The sequence below is a fragment of the Podarcis muralis genome, chromosome 2 (assembly GCF_964188315.1).
Source record: "Podarcis muralis chromosome 2, rPodMur119.hap1.1, whole genome shotgun sequence".
Taxonomy (NCBI): Eukaryota; Metazoa; Chordata; class Lepidosauria; order Squamata; family Lacertidae; genus Podarcis; species Podarcis muralis.
In genome coordinates this window covers 34,211,402-34,230,091 of record NC_135656.1, presented here as the reverse complement: position 1 = coordinate 34,230,091, position 18,690 = coordinate 34,211,402, and the positions used below count along the sequence as shown (strand labels likewise).

The following is an 18,690-nucleotide window of genomic DNA, read 5'->3' as shown; positions in this document are numbered from 1 at the left end:
ACAGTCTCTATTTTTGATGAGATACACTTGGCTCTCTCTCAGGAAGACTGCATAACAATTTCAACATTTTGCATTGCGTCACCAGAACAATTTCGTTCAGCATCTTGTCCTCAAGTATATTATCTGTTTAATTAAAAAATGGTAAAGGACCCCTGGATGGTTAAGTCCAGTCAAAGGCAACTATGGGGTTGCGGTGCTCAACTTGCTTTCAGGCCAAGGAGGCCGGCATTTGTTCACAGATAGCTCTCCGGGTCATGTGGCCAGCATGACTAAACCACTTCTGGTGCAATGGAACACTGTGACGGAAACCAGAGCTCACGGAAACACCGTTTACCTTCCTGCCACAGCAGTACCTATTTATCTATTTGCACTGGTGTACTTTTGAACTGCTGGGTTGGCAGGAACTGGGACAGAGCAACAGGAGCTCACCCCATCATGGGGGATTTGATTTGGGATGTGGGTGGTGCTGTGGTCTAAACCACTGAGCCTTATGGCCTTGCTGTTAAGATGTTTAATTATTGTACGGTTGGGAACATTGTCTCCACAGGTGGCCAACTTTCCTGTGAGAACAACTACTCAGGTGTAAGTACCCCACAGGCCTACATTCTTAGCATCATGTGTTTGTTATACTACTAAAGAAGTAAAATATGATCTGTATGAAAACACAGAAGCTTGTCCCAGGGAACCATGGAGCCAGGTAGCAGGCACATATATCTGCATCCCATAGAGCACAGACATGCTACTTTTTAGGCTTCAGAGAACTACAGATTACACTGAAACATAGACTACACGGTATAGGTAAATATTAACTGCATGGCTTTATCCTCCAAATGTACAGAAAAGGGCAACCAGTGTTATCAAGGGAATGGATAAATTCCTGTGATAAAAAGTTACAGCATTTGGGGCTTTTCAGAGAAAAGGAAAAGAAGCAGCGACATGGAAGTATCGTAGAATTGTAGTGTTAGAAATTATGCATGACATGGAAGAAGTGTGTGTGTGTGTGTGTGTGTGTGTGTGTGTGTGTGTACTCCTGTCATAATACTAGAACACATGGACATCTAATGAAGTTGAATGTTGGAAGATTTAGAAGAAAAATAAGAGAACAGTGGACTCGTAACTTTCAAACTCCTTATTTTTGAATGATCAGAGAAGTCACCTCACCTCATTCTTAGTATTTTAGCACCCTTAATTCTCAATGGCCTGAGATGCAAGTCTCCTTTGGACAACAATGAAAACATAAAAATGATACAAAATTGCACCTACCGGTATTAAAAATGAGGACCCCAACTTTTTTTTTATCTACAAGGTAGTATCTTAAACCCATGACAATGGATCTGCTTTCACCCTTACATTTCTGTCTTGTTTAAGTAGGCAGTGTGTGAATAGACATTAGGCGTCTTCTCTTTGATGACAGCATTTTCTGTTCTGGTGCAAGAGTTTGGGTAAAGTGTAAGAGCTTGTAAGCTTTCAGCAACAGAACCTTGACCAGCAAAAGCTATTGCTTCCAGGTTAGAAGTTGCTGCAGTCTTTGTGACACAGAAAACACACGTGAAAGACACTCCCAAGCTCTCTTTACTACAGGTAGAGTTGTAGGGCGTAAGAAAATAGCTCAGATGCTCAAGTCATGTCAGAATCTTTATTGGAAAAAAAAAATCACAGCATCTCCATTATTATTCAAACACATTTAATAAACAAAGAGAAACAGTAGCAAAGGGCACTGACATGTGACGAACTGTACAAAACCTCAAGGTTTGCAGGCAAAACCTGAGGGTGAAGAGCCCACGGCCCAGCTGCAGAGGTCCGAGGAGCCAACCCCCACCCCCTTGTGGAAAACCCCCCTCCCCTCGGACCACTCAGTCACCCCTGAGAAAAATTGATTAAAAATGTGCAGAAACAAAGACACTTTTAAGAGGTTAGCTCCAACCTTGCTGTAACGGAACAATTGGCCACTGGGAAACTGGACCTGCTACTGGTCACCAGGGGCTAGCTAATGTTTTAAAGGAAACCTCCTCAAGAGATGCAAATCACCCAGATAAATACCCATCCAATCATTTGCTCCTCTCTTTTCATTTACTGCCTTCTGCAGGGGAAACAGGGTTCTTACTTATTTTCCAGCTTTTGGTTTAGGAGATAATGTTTGGACAGAGATAAAGGCAAATGGAAGGAAAAGCCCTGTTGCTAATAAAGGCAGAGATAAAACTGGTGCAGAAAATGGAAGCCAGTTCTTGAGATTAACAGGGCCTGGAGGTGACCTGTCTTTGTGGGGAAAGAACATCACAAATGGATGAGCTAGAATGGTGTCTTGCCGTAGCTGGATTTCAAGCCCTTATACTAGGAAAGCCAATAGCTTTTCCAATCCCTAATACTGTTTCTATCTCCAGCTAAACAGCTCACCACTCCAGGGAGGGTCCCAACGAATTTGATTACTTTAGTTGAGAATACTTAACAAGGAAAGGTAGGGAGAAGGCAATTGTGTTCCAGTGAAGAACTTAAAATCCACTGAAAAACGCTCACTAGTTGTCAGCAGCAAGTGGAGTATATAGGATAGGACCACCCCATTTATTAGGCAGAAACACTGCTTCTCAGAGAAGTTTAACTGCAATCCCGCTGTAATGCATTGCATCAAGCCAGTTACGGCTCATCTCACAATCTGGTTTTCCTTCAGATTCCAATGGAGCCATTCCCAATGGCACAATATGGGCAACAGAATGAGTCTATTTATCCAGTCATCCTGACATCAGGCACTCCTCTAATGGGGCTTCCCCATGCATGGTGTTTTTTGGCGACTATAAAATAAAGCAATGAGGTATTCATTTTGATTAACTAAAGCTACACAGTAAGGTCTCCTTCCAAGCAAACCTAACACTGCTACGTGCCCAGCAAGGTGGGGAATGAGTTGGGTTAGGCCATGTTGGAAATGGCAGCTACTCTTGGCATTGTCAGCCTGTTTTTCTTTCAACTAGTTCATAGCACCACTGCCCACTCTCGCCTCCTCCCTGAGAACGAGAGATTATGAGGGTATATGTGAATGCTATATATATAAATATATATCTGCAGTTCTTATACTTCCTCGCAGCACATACACACCCGATTATTTATCAGTTGTGGACATACACTGACAACAGCTGAAGGTACAAGATAGGGGTTTATGTACACATCACAGTGTTAGTTAGATCCAGCCAAGACGTACAGTCTAATCATGCCAATACCAACACATTATAAACAGGAAGGGCAGGGCAGGACTGGAATGTTGGTTTACTTCAACACAATATGGAGCCAGTCGAGTCTCAGCAGCCACCGACTGACCTCAAGACCTTTGGTACAGTCTTCTTGTAATAGAGACTGAACTAGGACATGTTATTCTAACCCTTAACCTACCAAAACTTCTCTGGAGGTGCATTGTGGGAAGCTCAGTGATATATGCACATACAAACTGAAGAACAATGGAGGATGTGGGGCAGCGGGGAATTAAGTGCCAAACTTGATTTAAACTCCATGCATTTTATCCACGATGAGGCCTTTAACGTCCCCATCCAAACTTCACGCACTGTCCTTCTACCCCACCCTTTTCACTTTTAAGGAAGAAATAGAACGAGAAGCCTCATCAACTCACACTATAAAACATAAAGAAGACACAGTGAATGCAATTCCTTGGTGGAAAATTCCAAACACATCAATTTGTATATAAGGGGTCTTCGGATTGTAAGCGGAGAGCTTTGATTATTGCCAAGGGACACCAAAGCATTTCAATTTTTCTGAAACTTTGGTTCGGTATGTTTTGGGGCTTATCTCAAAGGCCCAGAAGTCAAGATGACTCACAAGGAACAAAGCCAGGATACGGAGGGGAGGTACCATGCAGCAAATGCTTAAGGGATTCCCATTTACCAACAACTAGGAGGGGACATTTCACTGATTAGGGATGGCACAAGTTCACCGACAAGATCAGTGAGTCCCATTTGGCTAAGATCAGAAGAGAGGCACGACATTTTCACGTCCATTCAAGGCATTCCAAAGGAAAAAAAAACATTACAGAAGTTCACACACCACTTTGGACAAGAAAAAAAAAATCACAACAGTTTGGCAACTTTCATCACCACCCCCCCCCCCCGCAATACCACTTAGTTATTTTGGGTAAGATAATACAATAAAAGGAGGTGGAGGATTGAAAGTGCAGAATCACCATGTGTAAATAAGGGACCCTCCGTCCCTGAATGTATTGGATAAAGAGTTGTTAAAGTCTACCAAAGTAACTAAGAGTACAAAGAAAACCTGCTTTTAATGCAGGACGAACAAGGGGGTCTTTTCATGCTGCTGAATACAAGACAAGGCAAAGCTGAACTTGGCAGGGACAAATCCTCCAGATCAAAGAGCAACTTTAAAGTTAGTCAAGGGACTATACTCCAGGCTCTGGCAGGAAAAAAACGGGACATAAGCCCCGTTGCCACGCTCCTCTGACATTTAAGAGATAGTAGAAATGGATTTGAAATTTGCAGAAATAGCATATTTTTAAAGATGTGTGAATGGCGATGACCAAACCACACTGCGAGAAATGCTCAGAGCTTATATTTTAGTGTTATCTGAAGAAAAACCCTTCAGCCAAGGCCCCATGGTAAACATAACCCCACCCACTCCCAAATTAAAAATTGCCCATCTAACAGGTATCTGAGTCAGTAACAAATCCAAAACAAAAATTTAAAAGTTTTTTTTTTTGCCGGGGGGGGGGGCAGGAATGTTCTTGGTTTAGACATTTACTTTCAAATGCATTTTCATTGGATCTGGGAAAGCGTGTTACAAATTTCTTTAAAAATGACACCATTAAACCAAACTCCTCAGTCATCAGTCCAGACCACTGATGCCTGGGATATCTTAAAAGAGCCCAGGAATCTGGGCAGCCCTCACTTTTAGCCCTCTCTAAAGAGAGCCAAAAACACAATTAAATAAAAATAAAAATAAATCACATCAGTGCCAAGACAGAAATAAAAAGAAACAGAGTTAGTGGAGTAAAGGGGGCTATCTGGCTGGAAGATTCTCTTCTTTCTTCATCTTCTGTAACTGGAGTGGGATGAGCCTTTGGTTTTCACCAGGATTAATTTTCTACTGGCAGGACAGGCTCAGCTTTGCTTTGTGTTAGTTTGATTACTGTACAAAAGCAAGGTTGGACTGCAGGAAAAATGCTCTGCCCAGCTAGATTGCCCTTTTGACATCTGGGAGTTTTAAAGTATTAGATGTTTAGATTACATCCGTGATCCTCGTTCCTGAAGAATCTGTGGGGAGAGCAGCACCAAGACAACAGCAACATGATTAGAACTTATTGCAATAGAGGGGGAAAGAAACAGAAGGAAAAATCTGAACTTTGTACCATAGTACTTAGCACCTGGCTTCTCACCCAGGGTATTATAGGAAAAAGTTATTAACTACAGGAAGCTAAATACTCTACAAAACAAACCCTTAGCTGGTTAGGTTCTTTGTTATTGCTAAACTGAATTATTTAGCTCCATGCTAAAATATTTGACTTTTGAGGCATACTTGGGCTGTGCTTTGGCAGCTGGTTCTGTCTAATAATACATGTATAGTTTTGTAGGCACCTTTGCCTACATATTGGCCCTTCCAGCTCACTACTTGTGCTACACTTTAAGTAGATTTCATCATCAGTTTTAAGCTTCTGTTTCATGGATTAAACTGCTGGGAATAGTTGGACTATATCAGCTTTTAAGTTGTTCTAACACTACAGCATTGTGTGGCTTGTGAATATTTGTGGATGCAGTCACATAGAAAGCTGCCGTATAACAACAGCTGGTCCATGAGCTCTGTGCTGCCTACACTGACTGGCAGCAACTCGCCAGTTTCAGGCACGATTCTCTCCCAGCCCTACCTGGAAGGGCTGGGGATTGAACCTGGGACAGAGCTATAACCCATCCCTTATCTTAACCCACAGTTTCTCTCAATCTCCCTTCATTTCTCAGATCAATGTAAGATTTAGTGACAGAGGCTACAGGTTGAATCCAATGGTGTCTGTCAGCTGATAGCAAAGGTTCTATCAATGGAATGGGGAGGGAAGCCATTTTCAGTAATACCTCTGCAGTCTCCTTATTGCCCCCCACCAAAAAAACCCCACAATATTCTAGAGGGTCCTCCAACCCTCTTGAGCAGATGTAGTATATGTGCTTAGAGGGCTGTGGGTGGAAGGAGGAACTACTGAAAATTACTCCCCTCCCTGTTCCATGGACGGAAGCCTTATTGTCAAATAGGCACCATTAGATACAACCCTATAGCACAAATATATTCAGAAATGTTAACATGGTCCTTGCCAACTCCTTTATGCAGCACCACATTACACATGTTCTGTGCAAATTTGCAGTGGTGACAGTGCTAAAGAGAAGACCAGACTCTCTGAACCTGCAATCCTATACATACTTATCTGGAGTAACCCCACTGATACCAACAAGATTTACTTCTTAGCAGACATTGAACTGAAAGATTAAAAGCTCCCAGAGACTCTTTCAGAAACTTTACGGAAGATGAAAGCAGGGAGAGGAACTGTTTCTAAAGATTACCATTAGGAGAACATACTGAAAGCTCGACAGCTTCTTTACCAGATATTTTCAGAATTAACTGACCAATACACTAGGAAATATCTACCACCACCCTTGTACATTTTTGCCTCCCTCATTTCAGTGGCTTATTGTTATACTTCCACAATTTCTAATTGTAGGGTATTGCATTTATCTTAGACTTTTATGTTGTGAACCACCCTGAGATCTACAGGTACAGGGCAGTATACAAATTATTATTATTATTATTATTATTATTATTGACAAAACTCTGACTAACAGGAACTATACACCTTGCAACATCAAAAGCAAGCTGCCTTCTGTATTTATTCCATTCTGTATTCAGAAACATTAATGTGATCCTCAAGGAATTCAATCGCAAGCAGGTTCCTTACCTTTGCTTTCTCACTAGGCTCTATCACTATGCCATTGGTAGAGTTATTGAGCTCTCTGGACACAACACATAGAAATTCTGCTTGGTCTTCATTTCCATAGTTATAAGAAGATCCAATACTGATTAGCTAATGAAATAAAAACAAGAGAATGTAAAAGTTAGAAGCAGCAATAAACAAGGAATAGTATAGAATTAGCCTTAAAATACTAGGCTAAAATGGGTTGGGGTTCTCCAGATGTTGTTGCACTCCTGTTCCTATCATTCACAGATAGTATAACAAATGGCCAATTGTGATGAAAAATGTAATTCAGCAACATGTGGAAAGATACAGGATTCCCATCACTGAACTAAAATATGATCTTGGTCTGTATCTAGTCTCTCACAGTGATCAAATACAGATCTGCAGGAGAAAGCATTAAAGACAGAGCACTCTGCACCTTTATATTCCTTCTTAACTTTTAGAAGGTTTAAGGACACATCCATACTCTAGTCTGAGCCCCTGAAATGCTGTGATTCACAAAACCAGCAAGCAATCCATGTGTATTTTCTGTCAAGCTATTGCGCTCCTTCTTGTTATTACTTAAAATTCCACCAGTGCGATTTTAAAATATACACACTAATATTTTCCCCCCAAAAATGAAAAATTTAAGACTGAGTTGTATCCAACTAAGCATTTCTAGGCAGCTTAATATTTTTTAAAACCTTTAGCATTATGGAAAAGTAGCAAAAAACAGTATTATAAAAACAGATAGAGAAGACAGGGACTAATGCTGGTTGTTTAGCCTATAAGGATTACTTGAGTTGAACAAACAAGCTTCCAAGATGGGAAAAAATGATAGTCACCAGCTCATCAGTACGATGACTTTCATACTTCCAAGTGAAGCTCTACAGTACCCCAAATCAGGATTGTGGGAAGCTGCCATCCATCCATACCCCAAACAATGCATTTTCTTAGGCAAAAAACCTGAAGTCCGACAGAGCCCCCTAATGATGGTTCAATATAATAAAAAAGAATTCCTCCTCATTAAGAGGAAATTCAACTGACCAGAATGCATAAAACCAGAAGTAAATAAAAAACCAATAACCTAACAAGACTGGAAGCATTAGTAAAAGCACATTCTGCCACAGTCTCTCATAGCAAAAGACTGGGCCCAGCAAGTTGTGCACTTATTTATTGAGTGCAAGATTAGCATCAGTCAACAGTTTCAAGGCTGACAGCATTTATCAACTAAAGTGAAGAGTGAGGAAGGGTAATGGGCAGAGGCTTGTAATCGGACTACCCTAGAAGATAATCAGCAATTATCTGTTAGAGACTCAGTGATCAGACTTCTCTCCAGGGACCAGCAACTAGGCACAATTTACGTTCCGTGAGAATTCCCATATTCTCTAGATTCTGAAAAGGTGAAAGGAAAACCCACTAAAGCATTCATTATTCACTAAGCTGTTGACAGCCCCTTCCAATCAATAACAAATAATAGAGGTGGAAGATTAGCCATTATATAAGCCTTGTGAATTCGGCCCCTTCTTCCGGATAGGAAAGTATTCTTTAGCACTGGATACCTGTTCAAATTTCCATCCATCAGACATAGTGGACACCATCTGGGTGAGCTCTTCCTCTTGGCACTGCAGGACTCTGTAAACATGCTTGACAGGTCCCTGGGACACAAAGGGGAACCAAACAATAAGTTAGAAATTAACATTGTGGCTTTGCCAAGTAGTGGTAGCTTGTTTAAAGAGGCTTAGTTTCAAGGAAATTAGTGTCATAGGTCCTTGCTGATTCCTGAGAACACACACCACTAGAGATGTTTCAAAAGGACATTTCATGCTTTCCCCAAACATCAAAAAAGACATATGGCAAGTTTTGCTGAAAATCTAGGAGCCAGAAATAACCCCGGGGAGGTAGGTGTATAGAAGTGTAGGTATGGAGATAGCCAGGATACATTGCATCAAACACTGGTGCATATTGGGACGGGATAAAGGTATCATGGCAACAGACTGCTACAAATGACTCAAATGAAAGTACAGTAATATAGTGTCTCTGGGAATGATAGGAAAGTGACCCAGACTGCCCTTCTCTTCAGCATTTTTAACCTGGCAGAACCTGTAATAGTCAGCATGTATCCCACTCAGCATGTAAAAACACTCCCCTACAAATTTTCAAACAGGTTTTGAATTCACATCTGTTCTCTGCTGCTTTTATGAAGTGATTTGTATGCAGGCAATTAATGTTCATAATGTGTTTTACAGCTGTGCTGACTGGATTTTTTGAGTTGCTGTAAAATAAAAAGCTTTAAACTGTGCTTGTATTGTTCCACATGATGCTTGCTACTTTGTGAGGAGGTTCTCCCAAAAAGCAGGATACAGATCCTTTAAATATAAATAAATGAATAAATATTGTGACAGACAAGGGAGCATTCTTTGCTGTCCCTTCCCCCTCATTTCCCAGCAGTTCATGGAGGATTTGGGTGAGCGAAGAGCTGCTTTGTCTCCCTTTCTGTCATCTCCTGCAAAGGTCCAGCAGGAGCAGTGAGGTCCTTGTTGGCACCTCTGGCAAAAGCCCAGCGCAAGGAAGAGAACACACCTCTCCTTTCCTCCATCAAGAACTTGGGACAAGAAAGGATGTGTGGCTTCTTTTCCTTGCTGGGCTTTTGCAGACTGAAACAGCACTGAAGCGCTGCTTGGATTTTCTGCAATAGCCCATCATAGCAGCAAAGAAACCCAGCCCCCTTCTCCAAAGTGTATGTCACAGGGAGAGACTAGCAGTTGACCAGAACCACAACTAAGGGAAGGCTAAGCACAGATTTGCCCTTGATTCCAGTTACAAAAATTCCCCCTTCTATTTTCTTTAACATGCATTACTTGAGAAGTTCTGCTTTCATTGTCCCGTATTCGCTCCTTCACCAGCCGCACTAGAGATGCAATGTTGTAAAACTCAGCTTCTTCCAGCACACCTAGGAATAAGAAGGGGGGTGCAGTTATAGGAAGATTGTTAGCCTTAAAAAGGGAAGAATGCTAGAAGCAATATTGTGCTAACCCCAAAGTCTTCTGCGCAGATTACTGAAGCCTATGACACTGCAGAATTATTTTTTTGCATACTGTGTATATTTTAACCTAAATAATTAATCTGCAGATCAACAAACGTTATACTACCAGAATCTCAATTTGCAAGAGCAAAAACAAAGGCAAAGATTAGGAAAAAAATGTGACCACAAACAGCTGCAAAAACTTCTATTTCATGAAGAGCAGAAAACTAGAACTTGGGGATTCATGAAGATGTGTTCCCTCCATTTGAAGCTCTTCACAAAAAGGAGTTTGCTTTTGCAGACCATACTTCAATGAAAAACAACAAGTTAATACAAAATGCCACTGATGTTTATTAACAGAATGCCTTGTATGAGATAGTTGCATCAGAATAATGTGCCTCCATGAATAAAGCTGGTTTTGTACACCTCCTCCTTAGGTCAATCTAAAATAAACCACAATCTTATGACACAGAAAGATGCTGACCAAGGCCTCGCTCAGTCACCGGAGTCAATGCACTCAAGACCATGGATTTCAATGGGCTTAAGTGCACTAGCTCTGGGCTGAAATGTGGCCAACATCCATTAAGCTTCCCTATGGTTTTCAAGGATATAGATTGATTTTTACCTTGCCCAAGTCAGACAAAGCACAGCAATCTCCATTTCTTACCTTCTTCTGCCAATTCCTTGTTTATTATGAGTTTTCCATGCCGGAGGTAGTTCAGGATTGGACCAAAATATGTGGGATCCCTATCAATGAGATATGCCCCCGTTTCATCCTGTTAGAGATACACCAGTGTCAGATTCTGATGCTAAAAAGGACAATTCAATGGAATGAAGACATTTGGCTTGGGGGGTAGGGGGAGACTAGTCTTACAAAGGTTGAGAATTTGGTCCTCTGCAAAGAATTACCGTTCTCAGGAAAACCAGTGGGCTCTTCTAAACTAGTTGAATCATCCACAAAAGATAGAAGTTAGATTTAACATGTTGTCATGGTTATGGTGGAGACTATGGGTATCTTCTACTGAAGTAGTGGAGGTGGATGGGAAAACAGTACTGGCAGGTTTCTAAACTCTGGCGTCAAAAGCTTTTTATGCCTACCTTTACTGTAAGATGACACCATGATATAATTTAAAAAGGTAGGGTACCACCTACATAAGGCGATTCCACCTAATCACTTAATCATATGCTTATTTACTTGAAATAAACTGTTCTTGCATCTATCAGCGGCATTCTCCTAAAAATCAGTGAGATCGGCTCCTGAATTGTCATGATATGACAATGACAAGCAGCAAAAACAAAAATGAGCACAACCCTAACTTTTGCAACTGAATTCTTAAGAAATACTTTTGCCAATCTAAACTGTCAGTCTAATCCAAACTGACCTCTATTATGTGTCAAGCAAACATCAACTCAGATCACTCTTTAGTAATGGTAAAAAAGAAAAGAAAAAAAGATTCTGCTGAACACAAGTGGTGCAGTGCAATCAATTCCTTTGACTACGTGCTCAGATGTTTTGTTTGTTTGTTTAAGATCACCAAGGAAGCTATAAATAAGAAACAGAGCTTACCCATTCTCACTATGATTTAATTATTCTGGGAAATGGCTTTTGTTCTATTCTAAAATAATGTCTTTTACAGAGCACTCAGAATCTTCCACAGTATTTAAACACTCTCCGCAATTATCTGCTGAAAGAAACCACCCTATTCACAAGTATTTTCACTTTGCACACAAGATTAAAGCTTTTCAGTTTTCTTATTTCCCTAAAACATAAGCAGAGGCCACACTATTGATGAATAAGAGTACAGCACCTGTGTAATGACTGCATAGTTAATATATTGAAATTACTACTTACAGGGAAGTGTTGGGTCAACACAGAAACCACTAGAGGGGCTATAAACTGTCACTGAAGTGGGCAGGCACCCAACTGCCACATGCAACGGGAGCAATGCCCCTTTTGTGTGGATCCCTTTCTTTTTTTGCTGAGGAGTTCCCATCAAGGCTTTGGTTAGCTTTGATGTCTGCAAAAACACACCCTGCCAAGTATCCTGGGAACTGTGGCTTGCTAAGGGTGCTGAGAACCGTAGCTCTGTGAGGGGTAACCTCTAGTTCCCAGGATTGGGGTGGGGTGGGGGGAATGCTTTAAATGCATTGGGTGAAAGAGGCTTAAATGCGTGGAAACAAGCCTATTATTCCAGTGATCGCAGCGGGAAAGAGACGAGACGGAGGGTATGAGGGCTACCGGGGTGCGGAGAACATGCCGTCGTTCTAGGAAAGCGTCCCAGGAGGGGCCGGGCGGTTAAGGAAGGAAGAGGTCAGCGCTGCCACTCCACATGGACCCACCGGACTCACCTTGTCGGAGCCCAGTTCGGGCCCCTCCTGGCAGCAGAGGCGGCAGAGGAAGGACTTGGGCTCTCGGCAGAGAGTCTGGCGGGTGCTCACGAAGTAAGTGCCGCCCACGTTGAGCCGGACCCACTTGGAGCCCCCGCTGCTGCTGCTCCCGCCGCCCCCCGACCCGGCTCTCTCAGGCGCCGGCGGCTCCGGACTGCGCGGCGGGCAAGCGGGCGCCGCGGCTGGACGGGGGCTGGGCGGCCCCGGGAGCGGGCTGGGAGTGCGGCCCCGCGGCGGCCCTTCTCCGGCCACCAGCTCCGCCATTCTGGGCTACGGTTTCTTCCCCTGGGCCTACGGCAGGCAGACGGGCAACGGTCGCCCCGGCTCAACGGCCAGGTCGGAGAAACTGGAGCTGCGCTCGGCGGGGCTCCGAAGCCATCACCCCAGTCCCTGCTGACAGGGAGAGCCGGACTTCCGGGAGGAAATGTCACTTCCGGGTCACCAACCGTTCTCTGGGTGCAATAGCCGCCGAGGCCACTTTGAGCGCCGCCGAGGTCTTGCATGCTCCTCGTTTACCATTACATAGTAATGCTGGAGGTAGCCAGCAGAAGCGGAGAATAATAATAACTATTATTTAAATTGATTTAAATTGATTTTAATTTAATGAATTTAAATGAATTTAAATTAAATTTAAATTATATAAAATTATTTAAAGGGAAAAGTCTCCAATAGAACAAGGCATAGAGGAAACAGGATTCCAGGAAGGAACCAGAAATTTCGTTCCTAGATTACCTATACCATAGATACATAAAAGCGGCAGAACGGCACTTTGTTTGCAGAGGAGACTTCCTACTTGTTTTCGAATCCCCTTTCCCCGCTCTGTCAACGTGATGAAAGTGACAGCTGATGAGAGGAGAAGATACAGGATTTAATTGAAACTGTGATTGGGCAGCAGCGGGTGCTTCTCCCACTTCCTTACTCGCCCAAAGAAGCAATTAATCCTCTCTGTGGAATAAATAATGTGAATGTTAATTTAGGGGGGGGGCACCAGTCAGTGGTTCCCGTCAAAATGACTTCCCCTATACAGTACATATATTTGCAAGTTGCCCGACTGAAAAAACCGAGCCTGTTATGACCCTTAGATTGTGAGTGGCAAGGCAATTGGTGATCGCGCCTTGCCCTCCATTGCTTTGCACGCTGTGCTTTTGCCTCCCTTAACTGCCCAAAAATGGAGGCGTGTGCTACTAGTCTATACTTTTCCGCTATCTATGGTGCTGAGGGTGCCGCAGACTATTTCCCGGGTTGCTGGTCCTGATTGGTCACGGCGATGACGGTCAGGCTCTCCTTCCGGGAGGACGTTTCCGGCGACTTCTGTATCGTGGGGGTGAAGGGTTGCTGAAGGTGAGTGGAGTACGGCCGTCTTTTGGGGGACCCTGTTGGCTGTTTCTTAATATTGTGGTGTTAACGGGCCTTTTCTGTTCTTTATTCCCCCACCTTCTGTCCGCGGCGCTGGGATTCCTTGGTGTCCTAGCAGAGGTCCTTTTAGTGTTCCTTCAAGTTGGTTTGCCTTTGGCTGCGCCTTTAACATGCAAGCAGAAGCCTATATAATTGTAGAAGCTACATCGCTGCCATCTTTAATAAAGGAGAATCCGCATTAATTTTATTTCTCCTCCCCCCTTATTGAATGAAAAGAATGGCGTGAGTTCAAAAGACTAACTCTATTTTGCTTACTTGAAAATAAAGTAGTGAATTCATAGGGTTTACTCCCAGGTAAGTGTGTGCTGGTGTGAACTCCTCATTAAATTATTGTTTTGATGAAACTGAACCATTCTTCTGTTTGTCTCTCATCTGACCCTTCCCTAGCCATATAGCTTTTGCTGCTCAATTAGTGTTCTGATTATTTTCTCCCTATTAAGCTTTCTTCCTGCTTTATTATTTTCTAGAAAGTAACAATGGCTGCCCGCAGATTTGCTCTGAAAGCAGTAGACTGGATGGCATTTGCTGAGCGAGTGCCTCCCAACCAGAAGCCCATGTTTAATGCCCTGAAAACACGCAGTGATTCTCTGGCAGCCAAGTGAGTATGTCCCAGTGTGCAAAGGGCACTGTGGAGCTATGTTTGCTAATTTCACTTTTTCTTGTGTCAAATGCCTTGGTATTTGTGCAAGGTTGATGCGTTCAGGCTATGTGCTAGCAGTAATAAATTAATAGAATGCCTTGTTTGGTTATATCTTTACAAATTACTTTGAACCAGTCACTGGTTTGTTAAGCTATATACCAGGTGTGGGAAACTTCCAGCCTGCAGTCCACATTTGATCTGTGATGCTATTTTGGGCAGGCCACACTTACCTGCAATATCATGTGTGCAGCACTTCTCAAGCACCTGGCACCCAGCTGATTGTCAAGTGTCTGGGAAGCAGTGCGCAAAGCGCTTTGTAGACCTTTGGCCCGGCACTTTCTAAGTGCCAAGAACAGGGCTTGTGAAGCTTGCTTAGGCCTGGACACAGTACTTCTCAATCACTTGTCAACCACCTGTTTGTTGGGCATTTGGGAAGTGCAGTGTTTAGGGCTGAGCAGGCTCTTTGATAGGTGCCAATTCCCTGCTGTCATGATAATCCGGCCCACCAGGCCAAAAGGGTTCTTCAGCCCCTGCCATATACGCCACAGCTCTCTGCTCCATTCATTGTTGCTGAGATCAGCCTATTAAAGTGATACAAATTTCATTTTGTTCTTTTTGGCAACCTTATGGCAGTCCTTTCTGCTGCAGGTTATATTCTGTATATTTCTGTGATAAGCAAAATGTTAAAGGAAGATGTGTCTATCCCTCCCCTCCGGAGGGCTGCAATATATTAGGCATCATCTCCCGGGGGCTTCATTCCAGTGGTGGGTGGTGTAAGATGCAAAAGTAAGTGGAATATTGGGTGTATTTCTAATCTTTTTACAATAGGCTTCATTCCAGGCATGCAAAAAGCCAGAGGTTTCTATACATATGTCTCACTATCTTTCATCCAGGTAAGTAAGAGACATACAGTATTGTTGTTCAAGGATGCATTCCAGCCAGGCAAAAGGACTCAGATGCAGAGCTGGACTAATGAGGGGTGTATGGTCTGCTGAAGGGCACAGACTGGAAAAAGTCCCAAGGCCTCTGGTCCCCTGTCCCCCACTGTAACTGATACGGTTAAAATCTATCTGATTGACATTAGTAAGATTTGAGATGTCACATGCTGTTTCTGTGTCTCGACTGAAGTTTAGTTCTTTGCCTTAAGATTTGACAAAACCCTTTTATCAGCTTCTGGCAAAAGTGTATCAGTCTACTATTTTGGACTTAACTCACCAGTCTTTGTTAGTGTGTATGATGAATCTTGCAAGGTTCATTATTGCTGTTGAATAGCTGAGAACATTGGCAGCTATGGTTAGCTATCCTTAAGGAGGGTGACAATAATGGGAGATGGCTACAGAACTAAGAATTGTATGAAAACTTGTTGAAGTTGCGCTAAATGTACTTTTCCTTCATCTAAACAGGCTTGCTTCTTTGCCAGAGAATCCCCCAGCTATAGATTGGGCTTTTTACAAGACTGCAGTTGCTGATAAGGCCATGGTAGATGAATTTGAGAAAAAGGTGAGGTTGTGTTATGCTACTTCAAGTGTTTCTGAATCTAAATGAGGCACTGCATGTCACACAGTCTAGTGTGTATTTTTAGGACCCACCTTACTTTTGTAATTGTAAGTTCCTTTAAATTGCTTTTAATACTGTGTTTTCGTGTTGTAACCTGCCCTGGGACCTTAGTGTGAAGGGCAGGTAAATAATAATAATAATAATAATAATAATAATAATAATAATAATAATAGAAATCACCCTGGGTATAGTAATTATTTCCTTCTGGGTGACTTGGCACCAATGTTGCAGCTGCATGGTGCTGTGCTCATAAAAAAACAGCAACAGCATTTTCTTGTCTTTAGCCAATTAGTACATTTCCCACCAACTTCTGCCTTGTGGATAGGCTAGAAAACCTAAACTTGAAGCAATAATCATGCTGATTTTTATTTATTGTTGGACATGAACCGGGAAAGTATGTGTACCAATATAGATGGCTCCAGAGATCTTTGGTATATAAATCCAATAAAATAAATGAATGAATGAATGAATGAATGAATGTCTGGCTTTCTTCATGTGGGACAGCGATAAATGTATGAAAATGCAATCCAGAGAAGTTAGAGGACATTGAAACATGTTAACTCTTTAAGAATGAATCTGGATGGTGTGCATTTGCAGTAGCTGTATGAGAACTGTCATTCACTGTGAAATGACCTGGGCGCTGGCAAGCAAACTCTGTAAAATCAGCTAATTTCTGTTAGTAATCTGCTAGGCTTTCAGCTGGCTTGTTCCCAGTGTACTTTAGACCGGACATTTGGTCTTGATCCACACTCTGATGGAGAGGATTGAACTGGGAGGCTAGAAAGTGCAAATCATACACTGCCACTGAGTTAAGGACCACTTACAACTAAAGGGAAACAGACAGGACTTGGAAAAGTTATCTCTGACTGTATATATGTCACTGACAGAATTGGATGAAACACATTTAAAATACTTTCCCCTCAAATTTCACAGTTTAAAGCACTCAAGATTCCTGAGCCTGTGGATACCCAGACAGCTAAGATAGATGCCCAAGAAAAAGAGGCTGTAAGTGTGGTTTTTTTGTGCCTTTGTTCAGTTATATTTTGTGTATCCCACTTCGGTAAATTGTGTTAGACATTATTCCTGCTCACCACTTACTATATTAAGCTTGTGATCGGCAATACTTCTGATTTTCCTCTGCTGGTATTTATTTATACAGTCTTTATATTGCTTAATGCAATAATAATCTCTAAGCAATCCTTGTCCGCAAACTATTGTAGTTGATGCACCAACCAAAGTTGTTAATGGTTACTCTGAGCCAACGAGGTCACTTGGGCTACCACTGCTAGCAGCGGATCTAGAACACTCCCGTGCTATATACCTCCTTCAGAGAGAGGGCAACCACATCCAGAGTCTGTACGCAACCCAATTCCCAGACTTGGGAACTGCCTACTCATAGGGTCTCTGTCTTGCTAAGAGTCATTTGCAGTTTATTAGCCTATGACTGCATCCTGGTAGTGGTCTAGGGCTTGTTCAGATATTACTGAGAGATAAACTTGGATATCATCAAGATACCTTGCCCCAAATCTCCTAATAAGCATCCACAGTGGCTTCCTGAAGATAGCACTAGGGACAAAATTGTGATTTGGGGCATCCCACAGATTAACTGGCAGGGTGTCAAGACATAGTCACCCAATACTTTTCTCTGGAACTGACCCTGTAAGTAGGAGTGAAATCTCCATAAAGCAATACCCCCCTACTCACAGATGGTCCAGGAGGATACTGTAGCCAAAGATATCAGAAGCAGCTGAGAAACCCAGAAGAATTAATAGGGTTGTGCTCCCCCCCCTGTCTCTGCCCTGAAGGAGGTCATCTATTGGAGCACCCAAGACTAAATTCTGTCCCAAAGTCAGGCCTGAACCCAAACTGGAAAGGGGTAAGATAACTGGAATGTAGGGGCATGTCTAATGCAAAGACTGCAAAGCCTCAAGGTGATAGTTTGCATTATTATAGGCAAGAGAAAATGCAGTTTGTGGTGCAGATGGGCGGGGTATAAATAATAAATAATAATAATATTATTATTATAACATCACTAATATGCGAAGTGAATAATTTGCTGTGTTGCAGGACAAGAGTGCTGCTGCTTTCATACAAGCCTCTAAGCAACGTGTTGTTGAGCATGAGAAAGAGGTAAGTTGGTGATTTTCGTGGTGTAAGTAGTCTGCTCCACCACGTTGCGTTCTCCTAATAAAGATCTGTTCTTTTTATTTTAAGTAGTCTTCTTCATAATGTACTAATGTTGGGCTATTGTCTTTTCTTTTCAAGCTTCAGAAGGTTAGAAGCATGATTCCTTTTGATCAGATGACAGTGGAAGATTTCCAAGAGGCATTTCCAGGAAGTAGGCTGGACAAAGAAAAATACCCATTTTGGCCACACAGGCCTATTGCTGAATTGTAAGAGCTGTCTATCCAAAAGAACTTTGCCGTATCCATCAACTCTAGAATCCCTGGGAGTATGTTAAATAAAGTAATTCTACAGGAATCTTAGTAGTCCTGTTTAGTCTTGTCTCTTGTTATTGATTTGTGCATATTTGCTTGGAAATAAGATCCATAGAGTTCAGTAGGGATCCCAAATAAGGCTGTGTAGGATTGTTGCCTTAAACTTCTTTTTTTGAGGATTGAAAGCCTGAGTGGTTCAGCTAAAATTGCTAATCTTGGCCCCAGATTCCAACTTTAACTTGATTTTTTGGGGACCCCCATTTGGTCCCCAGTCCTGGGCCTC

General features: G+C 42.4%; 2 protein-coding genes across 3 annotated transcripts; one reads left to right on the top strand and one right to left on the bottom strand.

Annotated features, from left to right (window-relative positions):
* Positions 1-1,622: 1,622 nt before the first annotated feature.
* Positions 1,623-12,792, bottom strand: KCTD2 (potassium channel tetramerization domain containing 2). The gene is made up of 6 exons (XM_028716837.2): positions 12,318-12,792; positions 10,636-10,744; positions 9,805-9,896; positions 8,506-8,601; positions 6,947-7,072; positions 1,623-5,264 (listed from the first exon to the last, which is right to left on the bottom strand). The coding sequence occupies exons 1-6, from the start codon at positions 12,618-12,620 to the stop codon at positions 5,235-5,237; spliced, it is 756 nt and encodes a 251-aa protein (XP_028572670.2). The 5' UTR covers positions 12,621-12,792; the 3' UTR covers positions 1,623-5,234.
* Positions 12,793-13,544: 752 nt separating this feature from the next.
* On the top strand, positions 13,545-18,450 carry ATP5PD (ATP synthase peripheral stalk subunit d). Of its 2 annotated transcripts, none has more exons than XM_028716838.2 (6): positions 13,545-13,697; positions 14,240-14,370; positions 15,816-15,912; positions 16,903-16,974; positions 18,037-18,099; positions 18,235-18,450. In XM_028716838.2, the coding sequence occupies exons 2-6, from the start codon at positions 14,249-14,251 to the stop codon at positions 18,364-18,366; spliced, it is 486 nt and encodes a 161-aa protein (XP_028572671.2). In that variant the 5' UTR covers positions 13,545-13,697; positions 14,240-14,248; the 3' UTR covers positions 18,367-18,450. The 2 variants fall into 2 exon arrangements, with proteins under 2 accessions (XP_028572671.2, XP_028572672.2); XM_028716839.2 differs by lacking the exon at positions 13,545-13,697 and adding an exon at positions 13,795-14,066.
* Positions 18,451-18,690: the final 240 nt, after the last annotated feature.